The sequence below is a fragment of the Aptenodytes patagonicus genome, chromosome 1 (genome assembly GCF_965638725.1).
Source record: "Aptenodytes patagonicus chromosome 1, bAptPat1.pri.cur, whole genome shotgun sequence".
NCBI classification, from domain to species: Eukaryota; Metazoa; Chordata; class Aves; order Sphenisciformes; family Spheniscidae; genus Aptenodytes; species Aptenodytes patagonicus.
Window position 1 is genome coordinate 165,591,741 of NC_134949.1, and position 20,646 is coordinate 165,612,386.

At 36.8% G+C, this 20,646-nt stretch overlaps 1 protein-coding gene across 1 annotated transcript in view; it reads right to left on the reverse strand.

Annotated features, from left to right (window-relative positions):
• ITGBL1 (integrin subunit beta like 1) overlaps positions 1-20,646 on the reverse strand; it is a 156,497-nt gene that overhangs the window by 67,294 nt on the left and 68,557 nt on the right. Inside the window, exons 5-7 of the mRNA XM_076361439.1 lie at positions 16,972-17,112; positions 14,086-14,226; positions 9,502-9,648 (exon numbers count right to left, since the gene is read on the reverse strand). Of these exons, the coding sequence (XP_076217554.1) occupies positions 9,502-9,648; positions 14,086-14,226; positions 16,972-17,112 (429 nt within the window). The remainder of the gene's footprint in view (positions 1-9,501; positions 9,649-14,085; positions 14,227-16,971; positions 17,113-20,646) is intronic.

Genomic DNA, 20,646 nt, shown 5'->3' on the forward strand with positions numbered 1-20,646 from the left:
CAGCTCACTATCCAATCAAATGAAAGAGACAGACTAGACAAAAGATTCAGAGGAAGTCTAGCACAAAGGAGTGTCAGTCCATTCTTTGATTAGGTAATGGCAATTATGATAATTACAGCAATCCACTACAGGGAAATGTTCCAAAATTGCCAGCCTGCTGCAAAGCGTAGCGCTTGCAAGTATCCACTTATGCAAAGCTTTGCCTGAACTTTTTGAATACTAACCATGTTCTTTCAGTTGTAAACAGCATAAGTTGGCCTGGTAACTTAAGACTATGATCTATTACATCTTATTAATATACGGTGAATCCTTCTAAGATATATGCATCATCTACAGATATACATCTCAGTGGAATGTAAAGAGAACACTACTATTGAAAGTTTAACCCCAATTCACACACAACACTATGGCAAAACTATTATTTCTCACATACTCTTTTTCCAGATAACAATTTCAATGCTGAGATTTTTATATTATAGAGACATAAGGTAAATACATTATTAATTTTTTTTTCAGTTTGCCTTCTGTATTATGTTCCCTGCTCTGCTAAACAAGAAGCCAAGCTCAAACAATTTGAAAAAACAGGGGTTCCTGAAAAAAGGCCAACTATGTCAAAAAACACACCAACAATCACTGAGTATTGCCATTTAGAAAACGGCAAGAGAGACTCCCACCAATTGAAAATGGGAAGATACAGGCTAAGAACAATTAAGCAAGACTGGGATACAGAAGAGACTATGTACAGAAGATAATTAGCTGTCAGAGAGAAGGCAGTCCTGGCCTTCAAGTTCTTTCACAGATGTCTTTCACAGATGAAAGAGGTCTTCTTTGTCTGCTGGAGGAAGAATTACAATCAAGGGAACAAGAACAAGGAAGACCACATCACATACAAAAGGAAATTTGCATTGTGTCCAGAGACGGTAGTATTTCAGAAGCACTGACTGAGAGAATAAGAGGGATCTTGTGGTTAATGCTCACAGCCATCAGAAAAACACATTTTTCCCTGAGCTGTGAAATGAGTAAGTCTAATTTTTTACAGATTTGTGCCTTCTGTACCCTACCCATTCTTATCCATCAGATTAACCCTACCTAAACTCATGCCTCCAAATACACTCCAATAAGCATATGGCTCATTAGAAACAAAACCACGCAAGCTGGCTGGCTAGTGGGCTTGTGCAGATTGGCCCACTGAGTACAAAAAATGTATTGCTGCATTTTATCTCCCTTGTCACCGGTGGAGGCACAATGTAGAATCTCGTCTCTTAACAGCTGTCAATAAAGCGTTTGCACACTGATTTATTTTTTGTGGAGATATCAGAGAGAAAAGATAAAGCTGAGCTGAATGATTGAAAAAAAGCAAGGGAACACACCCCTTTACTTTTCTAACCAGTAAGCAGAAAGAATGCAAAGCTGAACTGTAACACACATGCCAGGTTTCAAAATTCTGAAACAAAATGGCTGGCACTAATCTGTGCATGGATCACTTATTTTGCTGTTATTTCCTGATAGGTGAAGCTACATGCTATGATTTAATAGCCATTAATATGATGAAGAGGACTGACATATGACAAAGACAACTGGTTGCTTTTCAAATGTTGCAGCTGTAGGTGTTCTATGGTCACGCTAGGTGTTCCAGCTACTCTATAGAATTGTTTCTACTCTCTGAAGTATATAAACTTTAAAAACAGCAAAGACGTACTTAGAAATAACACATTCCACAGAATGGACAGTTACACAGTTGTATCCCAACCTCTTCAAAATTGCAGAAGAAGTCAAAGCTGATTGACTATAAGATATCTTGTACACAGGTTGTATCATAGACTCATGGAATTGTCTATGTTGGAAGGGCCTCCAGAGGTCAACTAGCCCAAAGTCCTGCCCAGAGCAGTCCTATTACAGCAGGTTGTTCAGGGCTGTGAGCCACAGAGTTTTGAAAATCTCCAAGGACGGAGATACCTAATTTTTCATCCACCAGTATCCCCAAGTCCTTCTCCACAGGGTTGCTTTCAATCCATTCATCCCCTGTGTCTGCATTGATGTTGGGGATTTCCCGAACCCAGGTGCAGGACCTTGCCCTTGACCTTACTGAACTTTATGAGGTTCACATTGGCCTGCTCCTCAAGCATGTCAAGGTCCCTGCGGATGGCATCTCTTCCCTCAAGCATATCAACTGCACCACTCAGCTTAGTGTCATCTGCAAACTTGCTGAGGGTGCATTCAGTCCCACTGTACACATCGTTGATGAAGATATGAAATAGTATTGGTCCCAGTACAGACCCTTGAGGGACACCACTCATTACTGATTTCAACTTGGACATCGAGCCATTGACTATAACTCTTTGGACATGGCCATCCAGCCAATTCCTCTTGCATCTAACAGTCCATCCATTGAACCCATCTTTTTCCAATTTAGTGGCAAGAATGTTGGGGGGGGACCATATCAAAGGCCTTAGAGAAGTCCAGGTAGATGATATCCATAGCTCTTCCCTCGTCCACTGAAGCCATCGCTCCATCATAGAAGGCCACTAGATTACTCAGGCACGATTTGTCCTTGGTGAAGCCGTGTTGGCTGTCTCTCTAACCTCCCAGTCTTCCATATGCTTTGACATATCTTCCAAGAGGATCTGTTCCATGATCTTACCAGGCACAGAGGTGAGGCTGACTGGTCGGTAGTTCCCAGAGTCCTCCTTTTTACCCTTTTTAAAAATGGGTGTAATGTTTCCCTTCTTCCGGTCACTGGGGACTCCACCTGACTGCCATGACTTTTCAAATATGAGTGAGAGTGGCCTGGCAAGTACATCTGCCAGTTCCCTCAGGACCCTGGGATGCATCTCATCGGGTCCCATGGACTTGCATATGTTCAGATTCCTCAGGTGATCTTGAACCTGGTCTTCTCCTACAATGGGAGGGATTTCATTCTCTCAGTCCCTGCCTTGAGGTTCAGGGGCTTGAGAGATGTGGGAAGAATCTGCTAGATTACTTGCATTGAGCTATCCTGATCTTCCAGCAGATATCAAGGTGACTGAAATTGCCTGTGATTAGCAAGGCCTCCGATCTTGAGGCTTCCTTCAGCTATCTAAAGAAGGATTCATTTACATCCTTTCTTAATCACGTGGTCTGTAGCAGACACCTACCACACTCATAAGAAATAATTATATATGAATATATCACATATGAATAATTACATAAATATAGCATATATAAATAATTACATAAATATATCATGTATAAATAATTTTGCTTGCCTCTTGCATATCAATTTAAACATCAGAATTTTTTTTGTCCTACACTGCCTTTCTTACTGGTGAGAATAAAATAAAAGATATTTAAATCAAAAAATGCTATACTGAAAAAGAGCATGTCAAGTTATTCGCATTGCGAAGTGGCATCCATGGTTGTTACTCTGCCAGCCATAGACGCCACGGTTTAAAGATTCCTTTGTTATACTGGGCTTTTATCCCACAGCCCTAATTCCTAAGTATCATCCTAAAAGAGATATGTTACTTTTCCTTTGTTCTTTACCTCTTCTCAAACTTCTCACTGTGAAAACAAGTGGGAAGCTTCAGAACATTAACAAATTCTGTTACAGAAATTTTTGTGAATTACTTCACTCTTGCAGTTTCACCTACATCTCAGAAACAGACAACTTCCAGCACACCCTGCTTCTACCAGAACAGATTAAAAAAGCACTTATGCAGAAACAAAGTACTTCCTGAACCATTTATTTATTACTGAGTTATAAGCACTGCAAGTACGGGCTCACTGCAGAAATAAAATGTTCTCTTGATTTACAGTCCTTCCTTGGTTCCTGTGTCCCTACTTGCTGTCTCCCCAAAAAGACAACAGTAAAAGGCAAAAACAACAGCCAGGAGTGCTGTAAGTGGGTCACTGACAAATAAGTAGCTTTCTCTACAGAGAAATACTGAAGTATTGAGCTCCTGAATGCTTTGTGATAAAAAAAAGATAAATATATTTTAAATAATCGGAAATAGAAAAAGGTGAAATATTCTCAGCAGTTCCAAATTGGCTTTCCTAACAAAAGGCAGCTTCCAGAGGATCCTGCATCAATTAACAGAGAGAGATAGGCTCACACAGAGCCTGAATCAGAGAAGCAGTTTAAAATCAGTGATCTGAACTATTGATAGACAAATCTAGGAGGAGTGTGATGCAACTATTTATCTGTATTTTTTCTCTTAGACTTCAACAGACTACAAGGGGAGTTCAGAGTGCCAGTCCAACATATAAGGGTATACCAAATTGTACAACAAATACTGTTATGCCAGCTCATTTGGCACTAAAGTACTAGTATAGTAAGAGTGCCTCTCTGCTTGAAGCACACAGATGTATAACGGAGCTCAGTCTCAAAGTTGATGAGGTGAAAGCTAGAGATGTGACGCATGACTCGCATTTATGTTCTGTTCTTGTTACACCAGCTAACACCACGACTTGCTGCCAGGCTGTCTACTACAGTGCTTTAATTAAGACCTCCTTCAGAATGCAGGGGTCATGCAAAATGAATGAAAACAGCAGGCCAAATTCAGAGATGATGTACATTAGAGTAATTTACACTTCAATTAAACAGTGCAATTTGCATAATAAGAGGCTGCAATAAAGAGCTGGTAGCAGGGATAGTAGCCTAGATTTTGCCTTAGGATTGTTTACACTTTTCTGCTCTAACCCCATCCTGTCATATATAAAGTATAGTGAATTATTCAAATGGCAATTTCTACTATCATCTTCCTTTACTAAGTCAACAAGCAATAGGCTTTAGAAACAATGTTTTTCTACAGGTACCTAATAGAAATACGAAATTTTTTTGGTTGATTGGTTTTGGCAATATCATACTAGAGGGGGACCCCAAAGTCTTTAATTAATAACTGCACTTAGAACAAAAGAACCAGGACCGTGAGGACACAAAACTATAGTAAATAAGGCTCCAGTGGTAATAGCACAGAACTAGCTCTCATGATCTGGCACATGCCACCAGCAGCCCTTCAGCCCTTTTAAGGCATCATACCTATCTATCGAGACTTACCTGTTGGAGAGATGATCAGATTGGCATTACTATATTACAGTTTGTATAGATTTAAAAATCTTGAAGATATACTGAATGATGTCATCCAAAGGTTTATATGAAGCTATAGTAGTTGATGATCTAACCCCAGAAATTGTTTCCAAGCTGAATGTTTTATGTCATATTTATGATCAGTCATGTAAGCCTTCACAAAGGTCAGAAGACAATTGCATAGTTACACCTACTTTTAGGTACCTGTTTAGCACGTATCATTTTATCTAGTTTCCATCCACTCTTGTCAGTACACAGATATGATTTATTCCATGTGTGTTTCTCTTTCCTTCCCCATATCATGGACTGTTGTAATAACAGGAATTTACAGCATTTCCTGTATCAGCCAAGGCTTTGATGAGCTGTTTCAGAGCAGCATAAATTGTATATTATACAATAATACAGCCAAGATATCCCAAAAAGGATTGGGACTTCACAGCAGCCACTGGCCAATGGCACTGCTCTTTGGGGTCATCACTGACCCTCATCCTTCAGCGTTGTTTCCAGACTCCAGGAGATGGTATCCCGCAGACTAGCATTATGCATGACAGAATCCAGCACTGAACACAAGGGATTGGTTCACTGTCTCAGTTCACCACAAGGAAGCTTTAAGAATGCATTGAGCACTGTTGCTCTTTCACTAAGTCAGCCAACATCTGATAATTTTAAATAGAGAAGAAACAGTGAAGTTACTGTAAAGTAACTCTGTCAGTAAACTTTCAAAAGGCCATACAGCTTTTGAACTCATGAATTTAATATTTTGAACATGGGACTTAGGAGAGTTTGCAAAAACAACAAAAATCTTTTTCAGTACAAAAGCAAAACAACTCTTCATATTTCAAATAGCCAATGCGAGAGCACAAGTGTAAGGGGGAATTTCACAGACAAAGAAACGATTTCATTCTCTCCATATGACAAATAAATAAAAGCAGTTATAGAAAAGAGATTAAAATGGTAAAAGACACTACCAATAAGAAGACTTGTCATTTATCTGCCTTTGGATCACTGCCATGGGATGGCTGCCTTCACTAAGGGTAAGTGATGAGAACAAGATTATTTAAAAAAAAGCTTTCATCTATTATTCTCAAAACCTACTCTTTTTATTTTCAGTTCTCTTCCTGAAGGCTTTTTTTTTTTAGCTATTTTGAAATCTGCTTTTTGCCCTAAGGGGAAACTCAAGTGAGTGATGTGCAGTTTATAGAGAAAATGGTTTGTCTTGTCCCTTAATCCTAACAACAATATGGTATCTCTATTTCTTACCATAAGGATTTTTTGGTGTGTCTTTTCCTTTATCTCTGACACTTGTCTTGTTGTACAGTGTGTTCTTAAAAGGGACAGGCTTTCACTACGAAAGTATTACATCTATAGTGAAAAGTCATGCAGCAAGTAAAAAAACCACTCTCAGGAATAAAAGTGTGGAAGGAATTATTCACTTTATATGAATGAAGCTGGCTAGAATCTCCGCTCCTCCTCAATGTGCTTTTGTAGGGAAAGCAATTTTTGGAAAGTACCTAGCGATAGTGTATTTGAATTCCCAAAATTTTCATCTGATCCTTCTCTCCCATTATATATAACAAGAACTACTGAAGGTAAAGACAGCCTGATCGATGTAACTGAGGGGATTTATATTTCCTCTGCCTTTATAACATCATTTGAGAATGTAGACATTCTCACTTACTGCTCAGCATGTCAATATAAAGCCTTCTCTCTCCTTCACCTACTGAAGCAGCTAAGAAATATAAGACCATGGTGAAATATAGTTTTGGCAGCATCTCTGCTCTCCCCACATGCTGACCAGCACCCATGAAACAGCTTGTCATTCCCGTTGAGTGACCAGGGAAAATCACGAAGGGAATTACAGTCTAGAATAAAAGTTCACTGCTTCATCTACTCTTAGGAGAGCGAAATGCAGATTGAGAAATTGTAATCTATAGCATTTTATAGATACTGATTATCTAATTAGGTCCTGTTCTTCATAACTTCCTTTTAATTCTCTCAAATTTTTAACACAGCTTTCATGTACCCCTGATATATTAAACACTTTACTTAAAAATGCTTTCTTTCACTGTTAATTTTTTTCCTATATCTTTTTTTCTCTTGCTGAGGTTACGTGACTTATAGTTAAGGGAACCTGGGATTCTCAAAATCTGAGTGGCACGTGACAATTCTCTTAGTTTGCATTGCTGATGCTTTCTCTATTTCTGCCTATGTAGGAACATAATTTGCCTTAAAGGTAACTAATAAAAATTTGGGTACATTTATTTAAAAACCCGGTACATTGTATGAAAATTTAGTATTACAAACATATTGGGTCATGAAAGACCAAAGAATTTAACTGTGCGAGTCCAATGACAATTTTTCATAGGAACTAAACACCTACATCACTTCAGCAGTACAGGAACTTTCTCACATTTTTTATTCTATCTAAAATATGATGGAAGAAAGGGAAATCCAGGGAGTCCAGGGTAAAAAAATACGCTACCCAGTAAATTAAAGATTAGACTAAAATCTTTTTTCTCCTTTTCTCTCCCAATTTCCTAAACAAAATTGTTCATAGAACTAAAACAAGATACCACATTCCATTTTAAAATGACAGTTTTCATGGGAATTTTTTTTCAAGCATGGGATGCGGAATCTCTTGTTCCTTCATTACAGCAGCTGTCTATCATACCATGTCCTAGATCCACATCTGTGCCATTTGCAGTCCTCATAAACCTTGGTAGTCTCTTCTTGTTTGGAAGTCAAAGCAAGTTCAGTGAAAGCCGCTATCAATTAAGCCTTTTGTTCCAATAGATACTGCTTGTACTTTATTTGAAAATTTTGACCAACAGATCATTCAGTCGAATGAACTCACCTGAAAGGGACTTATTTCACTGCTAGTATCTCAACAGGAAAGCACTGCCAACATTAATACTCAGGTGTTTTTTTCAGAAAGTCAAGAGGATAGAATTATTGCCATTAATATTGAAATCTTTAAACTCACTCTTCTCACTACACTTAATAAAACTTTTCAAAATTTAAAATATAAATAGAACAATATGTTCCATAACGTAAGACTGTATTTTTATTCAAATTAAACTTGTTTTTATGACTGTCATTCTTTTCTCTGTCATTTGACTCTCATAGTGCACAATGCAATTAAATCATAGAACTGACTCCAAATGCTCAAGACACACAACTCCTAGTGAAGCAGATGAGAGAATAGACATTCAGCATCCAATGAGAACAGGAAAAGAGTGAGCCAGTATTAAATAAATAAATAAATAAAATGTCAACACTCCTTTCTTTTAGTTATAATTCTTGCAATCATGAACAATAAAATGCAGTTAATTCTCTACAGATGCCCATGTTTCACCTAACCTGTAGCCAAAAATTCCTTTGAGAATTTTTAGCAAGAAAAGAGAGATGTAATTCACTGGAAAACTGTAGCTTAATTAAGAAAACAGCAAGCAACAATCTGTTAATACATAGTTCTTTTAAGATACAGCTAATGCTGCATTTACTAAGTTATGAGCCGCTACACATTTACAGGGGGAGAAAAATACAAATATCACAGTGCTAGCTTGGGTGGAGAGCCTACAGTTTTTGACTATGTTAGATAGTATTAGTGAAAGAAGAAATTGCAAATGAAATTACATTTGGGGTCAAATGTAATAATTCAAGAGTAATTTTAGACCTTTCCCAGCAAATACTTAAGTGGGCATAATTCATAACAACTTCAATTACCAGTTCTAGCGAAAGTCTGTCTCATATTTACTTTTCTCTCTTCTCCGCAGAAAACCACATTTCACACAGTGACAGATGAAAATTAGCAAGTCCTTTCCCTCTGAGAAAATCTTCCTTTTTCTTGCAATGTGTATTTCAATTGTAATGTATGACTTAGTAAATTTTTTTTTGTCAAAGCTTTTGAAAAGGCTACGGTGTCACAAAGAAATGCTTTCAAATGAAAAGCCAGTGGCTAACTAGCAAACTGCACTGAAGAACAACTGCATTTTAGAAGTTAGTCCTGCACTCGCAGGTTCTTAGGCAGTGTAAATCTGAATAGCTCTTATCACAATGGTGCCACATTCTACACAGGCTGAAAATCTCATGCTGGTTTTGTCAAAGAATGCACAGAATATGCAATAATTCATATTTTTCATGCATCTTTAGTAAAGACTTAACTGCAGCAATCTTCAAAGCATCCTTGAAAACCTCCAAAACAAATGTTGAGATATATAGAATAAAATACAAAGCACTAGATGACAGGAAAAATAGGTAACTTTTGTATTCTTCTCCTCCCTTCTCATAACTCACAAGTTATGCAGCTGTGATTCATGCACAGTAAGCCAAGAAAGTTCACATTTTTCAGTACTAGTAACGCTGGACATCTGTAAAAATTATTTTAATGGAAGTACATTTAAAGGGCATGAAAATTCTTCCAGAAATGTGCTTACCTCTTCCAGAGCAAGGTAAATTAGAATTTCCTTGGCATTTCTTAGCACTTTCCTCAACTGACAATGGACAAGAACGTGGATGTTCACACTTCTTCCCAGTCCATCCTTCCTTACAGTCACACCTTCCACAATTACACTGTCCATGACCTTTACAATGAATACAATTAAAGATTAGCCTCCATACTGATGATAGGTATTAAAATCTCACGATTAGATGAACTTTATCAAAGTTGTGGTTTCATTAAATAATCAGACTGGCAAAAAATACAATCAATTCACTCTTTCTACTTTTTCTGAAAATAGCACTGGTCTATCATTCCACTTGAGCCATATTTCCTTTTATTTTTTTTTCTTAAGGGATGTTTTGCCACTTGACCCATGCTCCTCATGCAAAAGGGTGGAAAAGAGGTTACAAATACACATTTCACCACTGTCTGGAAAAGTGGGGCCATCATAAGGCAATATTTTATTTAGCTTTATGTTCTTTTTCTACCACAGTTGCAGCATGTTCTCTAAGTGATATATCAATACCATCTTTTATCTACTTGCAATCAACGTGATCTGCTAGAGACAAGCAATGTTACACCAATTCCAAGTCTCAAACCAGTGCCTTCTACTAAATAGTGATGTGTAAATAATAAAATATTGGACATAATCAATTCTCATTTCAATAGGGCAGTTGGATGTGGTTTTGGTATCTCATTAGCTAACTTGACTCTTCCTGACCATGTCTGAACATAGCAACATAAATGCAACTTTCACTGTGCAAGTTGTGGTGAGGAAAAGCAACTGAACTCCATAGAAGCTTTTCTGGAAAGTTTCTTTAAAAAATGACAGCCAAGAAGTTAGGGGTGAATCCCTCCTGAGAACTTAACCTGGAAAGCCATCCAAACAATCTATTTCCTCTATATGAATGCTAACATAGCCAGACCAAGAAAAAACAAGCTAATTGCCCAGCTCACTTCATCATGAGCCTAATGCTCTTTGCATAAAGCAGTGGGATTCTGGCAATAAAAAATGTTCCCTGCACTGGATGAGGAAAGCTTGAGCATCAGCAAAAAGATTCCTTGCCACAAAATCAAATATTTATTTTCATGAGCTCTGACAGCAGGTTAGATCTTCTCTCACAATTTTCACATAGTCATCATTCACTGGACATAGGACCCCAAAGCATTGCTCTGACATCCACTTGTCTATCCAGGTTCTTCTTGAACACCATAGCAACACAGATTTTATATCTCTTTCTAACCGTACTTGCATTTTAAGACTGGCTTATATTATATTTCTAAAACATATGCATTTGTCAGTTCACAAGGAGAAAACGGGAGGAAGCAAGCATTCTACGAGTTATCAAAGTAGTTCCCAGAATACAAGTCTTATTAATTTCACAAGAATAACTTTTATTTACATTAGTTATTTGTTTTCCTTGAAAAGCATTAAAGGCTTCCTCTTGTTTAGAGGGTAGATTTAGATTAGATATTAGGAAGAAATTCTTTACTGTGAGGGTGGTGAGACACCAGAACAGGTTGCCCAGAGAAGTTGTGGATGCCCCATCATTGGAAGTGTTCAAGGTCAGGTTGGATGGGGCTCTGAGAAACCTGATCTAGTGGAAGATGTCCCTGCCCATGGCAGGGGGATTGGAACTAGATGATCTTTAAGGTTCCTTCCAACCCAAACCATTCTATGATTCTATGATTCTGTCCCTTGCTTTCATGTGTACCTGCTGACAGGTTGCGACTTGGACATATGTTCCCTGATCCAGATAGATACTTACAAGAGGATGATGTTCTTTCACATAGTATTTTCTTTGCTAGAGCCACAGCAAAGGAGCTAATGAGATGTGTGAATGTAGGAATTCTCTTGTGGAAGCTTTTTTTCTTTCTATGTTAAGTCACGAAAGCTATTCTCTCCTTAAAGGAAGAGAATCACTTTAATGTTGTGAACACCTCTGAAAGAAAATCATTCAGAAACATACTGAACAGCACTTCAGATGTTAAAAGAAGGCATACGGTTGCCCATATGAGGTACTGCAAATTGACAGTCACCCCAAGCCATATGAAGCTTCTGGAGGGAGCTGTTGTTGTGTGATGTTAAATCCTCACAGCAGCGCTGTCAATTCCTGTCATTTGTAGTTTATGAAATAAACATAGCATTTCATTCAGTTACAGTAAAACTCTTTACACGTAAACATGCTTTCCTATCATTTCAACCTGCTACTCAGGACAATGTGATTTCCTGTCTGTACCTATTAAGTAGGCAGAACAAGACAGGAAAAGTTTTGTATCAGCTCCGTTTGATGTAGATTTTAAGAGAGCTGGATTATTTTCCCTAATCTGACTAATCCCTCTTGGATTCATCCTAAATCAATTTACAAATAATTGTGAGAAAAATGAAGATATTTTGCAGACAGACCTAACGCGTGCACACTTTGTGCACTAAGTAAATTTATTTCACATAAACAAATAAAAAAGCTGTCCAGTTACAATTCTGCTAGTAAATCTTTGATTTAATTGCAGATTCTGTCCATCTACCGCAATAAACCAAAATTAATACTTATGCACCTTGCCCATTTCCGAAACAGGACTAAACAGCAGGACTGTAAGACATTGTTCACACTGCTTCATGTGAAAATGGAGAGTTTTGCACAATCTATTTGAGGAATGAATACTTGGATGACCAGCTAAGGCTAAATTAGGCTTTTCTAAAACATAAGAATAAGAAGTAGTACTAAAATTTTTGCTGATTAGATAGAAAAACTAAGCTACACTTCAACATGAGTTTTAGTTACATCAAGCAAGCCATATGAGTACCTCCTTCTGTGTCTTTCGTAAGGTTTGGTCATTTACAGTTATGTCTGTGTAATGAAGAACACTGTACCAGTCCTTGATCCAATGTCAAATGGCAGTATCTTCCCCCCAGCTCCTTTGTAACTGTCCGTACCTTCTTACACTCTGCTTTCTTACAACTGTTACCACCCTGGGCAGCAGCAGCAGCAGCAATGGCAATAATGTCCAGGAAAGAGGGAGTTCAAGCCCTGTTTCAGTGATGCAGCATTAGCTGTAGATGCCCCAGGTTTGCTTTAATCTAATGAGGTTTGAAACTCCAGTGTTCACCCTTAACTACAGAACACATTTACCATGTTGTTTTTTAGCTTTGTATTCCTTAGCTGATGCTGACATTTTGATCAGTCCCTGAGTGCTAAAAACATACTCAGCAACACAATAATACATTCAAAAATTGACAACATCCCAAAGTCAATCCTCCTGCTGCTCTCATGACTGCAGTTCTACATCCTTCCAGCTTATTAATTAAATAAACTTATATAACATTTGTACGTGGCTGAAACAATAACAAGCAAATGAATTCACTGAAGTTTTTTAGAAATGTTTCTTTCTTTTTTTCCTTCATTTTATTAGCTAGTGATTCATCAATATTTATTAAAAAAAAAACCCACAACAGTTGAGAAACCTTTCACCTTTATAACAGGCAAAGAAGAGGCTAAGAATTTTATGTATCGTGTTTGTTTCAGCCTTCTCCCCCTATTACAGACAACTCCTATGATCTTTCTATGATGGATGTCTCATTCTAGTAATAGGAGGAGAATATACCACATCATTATTTTCCTTGATGTGACTGCATTCTTCCTGTTATTAATTAGGCCAGATCAGATTTCTACAGGACGCATTAGATCTGACAACCTGTAATCTGTCAAGTCCCTTTGAAACCACCCTCATTTGTTTTTGCAAAATTCCTGTGTACAAATTGCATGCTGTGTATTGATCAAAGTTCTTCTTTCCTGCCCAGCATTAGCATCTTTATCAATAACTATACAAAATCGTATGCAAGGTCTCACTCGGAATCTCAGCTTTTGTTAGTTGATACATGGAGCATCAATCTATGTACACTGCAAACCTTGGATGGCTGGATGGATGTTAACTAATTTGAATATAATGCTCTGAAGTACAAGTAGAAGAAAAAAGGAAGGTGAAAGTATCTAAGATGTACAGTCAGTGATGTGTGGCTGGACAACACATTCGTATTTTCCACATATTGATGCTCTAATTGTTCTCAGGTCAATTGGTATTCTCAGGGTACTGTTTTTCATTAATTCACTTTTCCTCGAATTTCTTCCTCTTGCTTGTCCTCTCCCTGCCATATAACATGAAATAACAAAATTTGATCTAACAAATTTTCAAATTTAAATTTCCCCAAGGAAGGAGATAGATATATATAGAGAGAGATTAAAGTTTCAACCATTCTTTAATTTATGTTAGCTTACACTGAGGACAAGAGTATTAGAAGGGAGATGGGCACCTAAAAGTATTTCATATTTACAGAATTTTGTTAAAAGGCATAGAAAAAAAAGACATGTTTTAAGAAAGCTTTAGAACTGGTAACTTTTTTTTTTTTACAGAATTATGTCTTTTAATTTAAAAAGTCCACTCCCAAAAAAAACCAGCTAAAGCTTCGTATATTTTAAGCTAGGAAAATGAGAATTGGAGCACTAAGGAAGAGCAAGATCAGACCAATTGGATGCTTTTGTTATAAAACTACACATAAGTTCCTTTTATATATATTCCTTACCTGAACAGAAGTCATCAGAATATCTATCATACACTGCTTTGCAGTTTCTTTCATCACACTCACAAGTATCTCCATGAATATCTCCCCAGTCACCAGTTGGGTCCACATCATGGCATGTGCATTCTCCACATACACACGTGCCTAGGAAAGAGAAAAAGAAAAAAAGAGAGGCAGAGACAGAAGATTAACTGAGCAATTTAGAGTAATAGCAGTTTGATTACAGGAATTTACACTTGTGAATTTTCTGCTTTCACAGGAGTGCAGTTTCAAAGCTGCAAGTGTTAATCACGAGTGTGTGCTCATCTTCTATGATTTAAAACCTTCTATGATTATTTAGTAGTAATACTTTATACAAACAAGTTGGCTTCCTGTTCAAGTTTCTTTTTGCTGTCGATCCTTGTTAGGAATCAACAGAAAAATGTAGTGCACAGAACAATCGTAAATCTTTGACATCAACAGTAATTTGCCCTGCCACTAATGACAATAAAAATCAATGCAGTTTAAATGACTTGGGCTTGGGCACAGTGGATAATTAATGATTGTTAAAGCATAAACATTTAAACTAGAAGGGAATCCAAATTCTAATCCAGCTGAAAATGTCTAGGAGGTCATTCTTTACCTAAGAAGAACATCAGCACAGATCTACATGAAAATGATACTTTTCCACTTTTCCCAAGTCAATATTCAGGGCCACACCCTGTTGTTTACAGTAAGAAGGGAAATGTGAAATATGACAGAGATACTAATTTGGCACAACCTTACTGATATACAGAGAACAGACATCGTATTTACTCAGGAAAAGTCAGAACAAAAAAAGACAGTTTCCTTATTAAGAAATCCGAATATGCTTCAGGGCCGTACGCTCACTACTTTTTCTGAGATGCCAACAGGCACAAAGAAGCAGCCTAACCTTACAGATGCACGCCGTTCATTTCTGGGAGAGTAGCTTCACCTTCTGCTACTCCACCAAAGCCTTTGTCTTCTTATTCCGATTACTCTGAACAATATAATGCATTTGAGGACAACAGGGCAGGGTGACTGAAGAGTACATATAGATATGGGCACATTCTCTAAAGAGAGAAGGTCTACACAATCGTGCATGCATGACAGTTACATGAAGCAGGAAGAGCTGCTGCCCTGTTTAGTGCTAAAGCCACCAAGACAGCCCTCAAGAAATTTGCACCTGATTTTTCATACTTTCACAATTCAGCGACATTACTGAAGGAGAAGAAAAAAACCAACAACAACAACCAAACAAAAAACCCCAGAAAATGAGGAAACACCTCTCTGGAGAGTGACGAATCCTCCCAGAAACAACTTCAAAGTGAATTTGAATCAGCTGTCCTGGATATCGGAATGCAAAACACCATCTCACCAAAGTTTAAAAAATCTAAAGGTTCACATCTGGTCTCAGCTGGTTGACTAGACAGTTGGTGGAAAGATACAAACAATTTATCCATCTTAGCACTGAAGGAGGCTGGGCAGCAAGGTTAGCCTCAATATTTAATTTTTTAGAAGGCTCAAGACTGACAAGATGTACTGCACCCATATCACAAGAAACTGCACACCCATAAACACAGAAAACTGGGTAAATAGGACTAAAGAGAGTAGAAATACTATGTTGGAAAGCAACTTTATGTAGTCAAAAGCCTACAAAATTTTTATGTGGATAAAATCACAAATACATGAAAGGCTAAAAATATAGAAGTATCCCAAGAATGTACCTTAGTATAGGAGTTTGTAGCTATTCAGAATATCAGCTATGCTATTTATCCTCATTTCCCCCAATTACAATGTAAATTTAAAGAAATACTTGCACATTAAAATTTCAAATTTGAATAAAAAAATTGCTTTGACAAGAAATTCTTTGACATGAAATTACTTCCTCGGTGCAAACAAAGCATCTGATCTGAAGCCACTTCTATATTTATTATTTCCAGAATTACAGAAAATTTTTTACTGCTAAAGTCCCAAGACTAAATGAGCCTACATGGTCTCTGTATTTGAGCCAATCTTTCAATTTCCTCATAATTAAGAGAAGAGAGTTTTCTAAATGCTCTCAGGATAATTAGATGTTCTCACTATAGCAGGTTTTGTCATTAGAGATCTTGTTTAAGAGAGGTACCTATGTGACTTGCGCTTATGTTCTACTGTAATTATTCTGGACTATTGCCAAAAAAATAATTTTTTTTTTTTAACTCTTTGTTCAATGAAGCCAAACAAAGCAGCTAGTGAAAAGCAACCTTATTTTGTGCTATTTTTTTTTTTCCAAAATGGCAAAAGTAGACAGAAGTATAAGGTAAAATTCAAATTCCAGAACTTTGTGCAAATAAAACCCCATGTAGTTAGAAATATTGTGTGAAGTCCACCTCTCCAGCTCTGTATGCATTCCACAGCATTGTTACTGAACCCTTCTTAGTTGTTTTTTCAGGTTGCAGTGAAAACTAAAAGCTTTGTATTTTCATTTTCCCTATTCAATTGTGGGTCCTTGATCTTCTTTAAGAGTGAATTGACATACAGTCCTGTTGGCCTTACAGCACAAATCCATTCAAAGTCAAAAATCTGCTAATATTTTATTTTGCAGGATAGGTCTCTCACCAAAGCAGATGTATTAACAAATTATCCTGCTCGGTCTTACTACAAAAATGAAGGATGAGAACAACTTGGGTCAGCTTAATCCAAAAATGGGTGTGGATTTGCGTAAGTTTATACCTAAACACAGGTATCTTCTCACTCACTTGGAAATGTATATCCAGATTTGAAATAAGTGAGAACAGACTAGAAACTATCAGCAAACACAATCTATGTCCTACTGCAGAAAATGCATATTGTAAAATAAAAGCAAGCTATATAAATATGCGTAGAAGGAAGGTGCAAATGACACACCTCTGTTGCTGCAGATTTTGCCATCTGGAGATGTGCATCTTTTCTTGATCTCCCAGGGGGTGATGTCACACTGGAATTCACATTTATCTCCATGCCAACCAGCCTCACAGTAACAGTTTCCACAGTAACACTTTCCATGGCCTTAACCCAAAACAAATTTTATACAGTGAGAAAGAAGCAAGTTTTTAAAAGGCATTAACAATTTAACTGTTTTGATCTTTTCGTTTAAAAACTTTTAGTGCTAGATTCAAAATAGAAACAATTTATAGACCGTATATGCCTACATAAAATAAGACAAAGGCTATCATCTGAATTATACTTTTCCCCAAGCCTATTTTAGAACATTTTCATTTAATCACAGATTAGATCTAATCAATAAACACTAAGAAAATAACATCAATATATTTATATTTGTAAGCTTAATTTTTGAAACTTTACAGGTAAATTTGGAAGACAGTAAATGTAACAGTTAAAATTTACGCACAGCTTTAAATGTTAAAATAGGACATGCTTGCCCACTGTACTTGGCATGTCTAAGAAAGCATTGTGTGTTCTTGACTCCTCAGATAATTCCAGCAGAGGGACCTTGATTTACTACAAACTGTCTACATTGTATATGGCTTCCCTTCTTACCTGTTAAGAAGATGTTTGAACACGGATAAACCAGTTCATGAAAGATAAGAATTAGTAAAATGAACCTTTTAGATGTTCATTTAACAAGCCACACATCTCCCCAAAAGATAGTTGAGTCATCTGAGGCTTGATGAAACCAGCTCCTGAACATTTTGATCCACTAAGGTACTTCTGCCATGTGCTTCAATGACACAAAGCATTTAAATTAAGTAGCTGCAACTCTTATAAATCTTAAAGCCATGTTAATTCTTTACTAGGAGGATCAAGTCAGGATCTTGTCCTTTTTTCCCTCTAGGTATGTTAAGCTTAGTAGTCCTGGTCGTCTCTATCACAGTCTGGTCAGCTTATATCCTTAACTATCAAGAGTGCAAATTTAGACTTGTGGAATACAAATTTTTCCTGTTTTTACAATTACACATGAAATTTTCATTACAATTGTTTGGTTACATGTCAAAAAATAACAGAAGATAAAAATACCATCTTACTTAGATAACTAAACAAGAAAGTATAAAATAATGCTTATTACCAAAAGGTTGTTCTTGAACAGTGGACAAGAAATAAAGGGAAAAATGGTGAAGAAGTAAATTAATTCAATCTACTGGCAATTTTTGCAGATTAAAACATCACTACTTCATTCTTCACTCACACTTGTATAGTCCTCAAATAAATATGAATTAAATGATACAATTTGCCACTACCTCTTGCTCTTGACTGAAGACAAAATCACTCCATTAGAGCAAAAAAGCTTCAGATAAAAAAGATCAGGATCAGAATTTAATTTGCTAGAAACCATGATACTGCATTAAAAATAAGCTGCAACTTGATTCTAAGGTTTATGTAACCTTAAATAAAAAGTGATACAGTCAACTGACTGATCAAAATCCAACTGAGGCTGGAAAAATGCTTGATGCATCTTTGTAACTCTGCCCTACCTAAGAACTGATTTGCTTAAAAATTGCAGTCCCCTTGTGCAAAGATTAAAATGCACGTTACCCATATCTCAGCATGGCATTGTATGCTTTTCCAGGATAAAATCCCAGCCTACAGCTGCAGGCTTTAGAAACGTGTGTAAACAGAAGCTTTTGTTTTTTCATTAGTTTGATCCTCCCGAGTTGGCTTTCTTTGAAGACAATTAAAATCTTCAAGATCTGTCTATATCTTCAAGGGCAATAAAGGGTATGTAGCAACTAAGTAGGTGCTACACAAATCGTGAAAGTACAACAGGCATTGATTAGGTCCCGCCTGTCTGTGGAGAGTGTCCAGGGGCCATTGCTAGCTAAGCAGAACTGGGTTGGAACGCTGTTTCTTTATTACTTCATAAATAAACCTAAATGATTCCTGTGGCGGAAATCCTGCAGAAAGAAAGACCGCATAGAGGGTATTAAAGGAGACATCGGGATGGGGGAGAGAAGCAATAACCGATAGGCATGTGGGGTCTGCTTTTTCTGTGATGAAATTATGTACCTTTGAGCTTCAGTTCATGTGCTGTCCATTTTTTCTGCATAAGGCCTGGTTCAACATATGGTTATGTACTGTAGAGGTTTGTTAGAAAGCAAAACAAAATCTAACACTCATAACCTACGTGCATAAACTTTTCAGCTTACAACAACCTAACCAAGTCAAGCACACCACTAGTTTTATATTCTTTACCTATATTTACTTTAGAAGGCTCCAAACCTTACAGAAGGTATCAGGGCTTTTATACTGATGAATCACAGACCTTAGAGACTTCAATCTAGCGACATTTTTTTGTTCTTTTATATCAGCATACTTCGATTTCTGCATACACATAAGACTAGTTTTTTACATCTGGTCTGTTTTGGAATATGACACCATTGGATGAAACAAGGGGAAATAAAAGCTAAGAAAAACCTAACAATATAAACCAGCAGCAACACAGGTAGGGAAAAAAAACTGAAAAAAAAAAACAGCAGAAGGAGAATTTACTGGAACTAAATAAATGGTAAATTTTTATCATATTTGGTACCATATGTAATGGTGACAAGCAAATAAATATAAATGGAATCACTGGCACATAAAAATTATTGCCCTGCACTCATTTTATTTTAGGCAATTACTGGAAAAATTGTACTCTATTCCCGGATTTGGACTTCAGAGGACCACTCTGTTTACCCTCATTTAAAATCCCTACTTAATCCTATGCAAAAAAAAGTTCTTTTTGCCTTCAATGGCACTTAAATAAATAGAATTTATATTGTTCTCTGTGTAAGGATAAAGACAGATAAAGTTATTTTACACGAGTACTCTCTATCATTATACACACACACAGAGCAAGCACTATTATCAGAGTATGAATAGTCTAAGAGCAGTTCTGAACCCTCCTGTATGCATACAGACACAGTATGCATGTGTATAGCTTGAAAAGTATTTGTAGCACCTTCCAGCTCAAGGACAAGCCTCCCTAGTAACATAGGCAACAGCATTTATAATGCCATAAATGGTGTGTATTGCACAATATTTAATTGCCAGGGTACTATCTTATAATGAAATGAAATTTTTTGAATTTTTGTTGCTTTTCTATCTATCAGCAGAGTTCACTCCATCTTATTCTCTTGCCTTTCCTATCACAGATGAAATTTTTCTTCATTTATTCCTTTCCCTTTTTATCTCCTGAACTGCTTCTGAGTTCTCATCCTACATTTTTTTATTGTTCTTTTTAATTTTTGCTTCCTTGACAAAACTCTTAATAATCTATTTTTCTTTTTTCTTTTGTTTTTTTTTATGTCCTCCATCTTGCTCTCATCTGTGCCACAAAGCAGGCACATTTCTTATATTCTACTGAAGACAGACACACTAAGCTATAAATTACCTTAGTGAATTACCTTGTATAATCCTCTTTGCAGTTCTTCCAAAAAGAGGAGAATGTCACAGGATTTCTTCATTCTTTAACCTCCTGCTTAGCTCATTTTTGCATCTGAAATTCCCACTTACAATTTGCAAGCTAAATTCTTGCAAATATAGTTTTAAGTCATACATTCAGTAAAGACATTTTGTAGGTCCACACAATTAAATTATTTTATA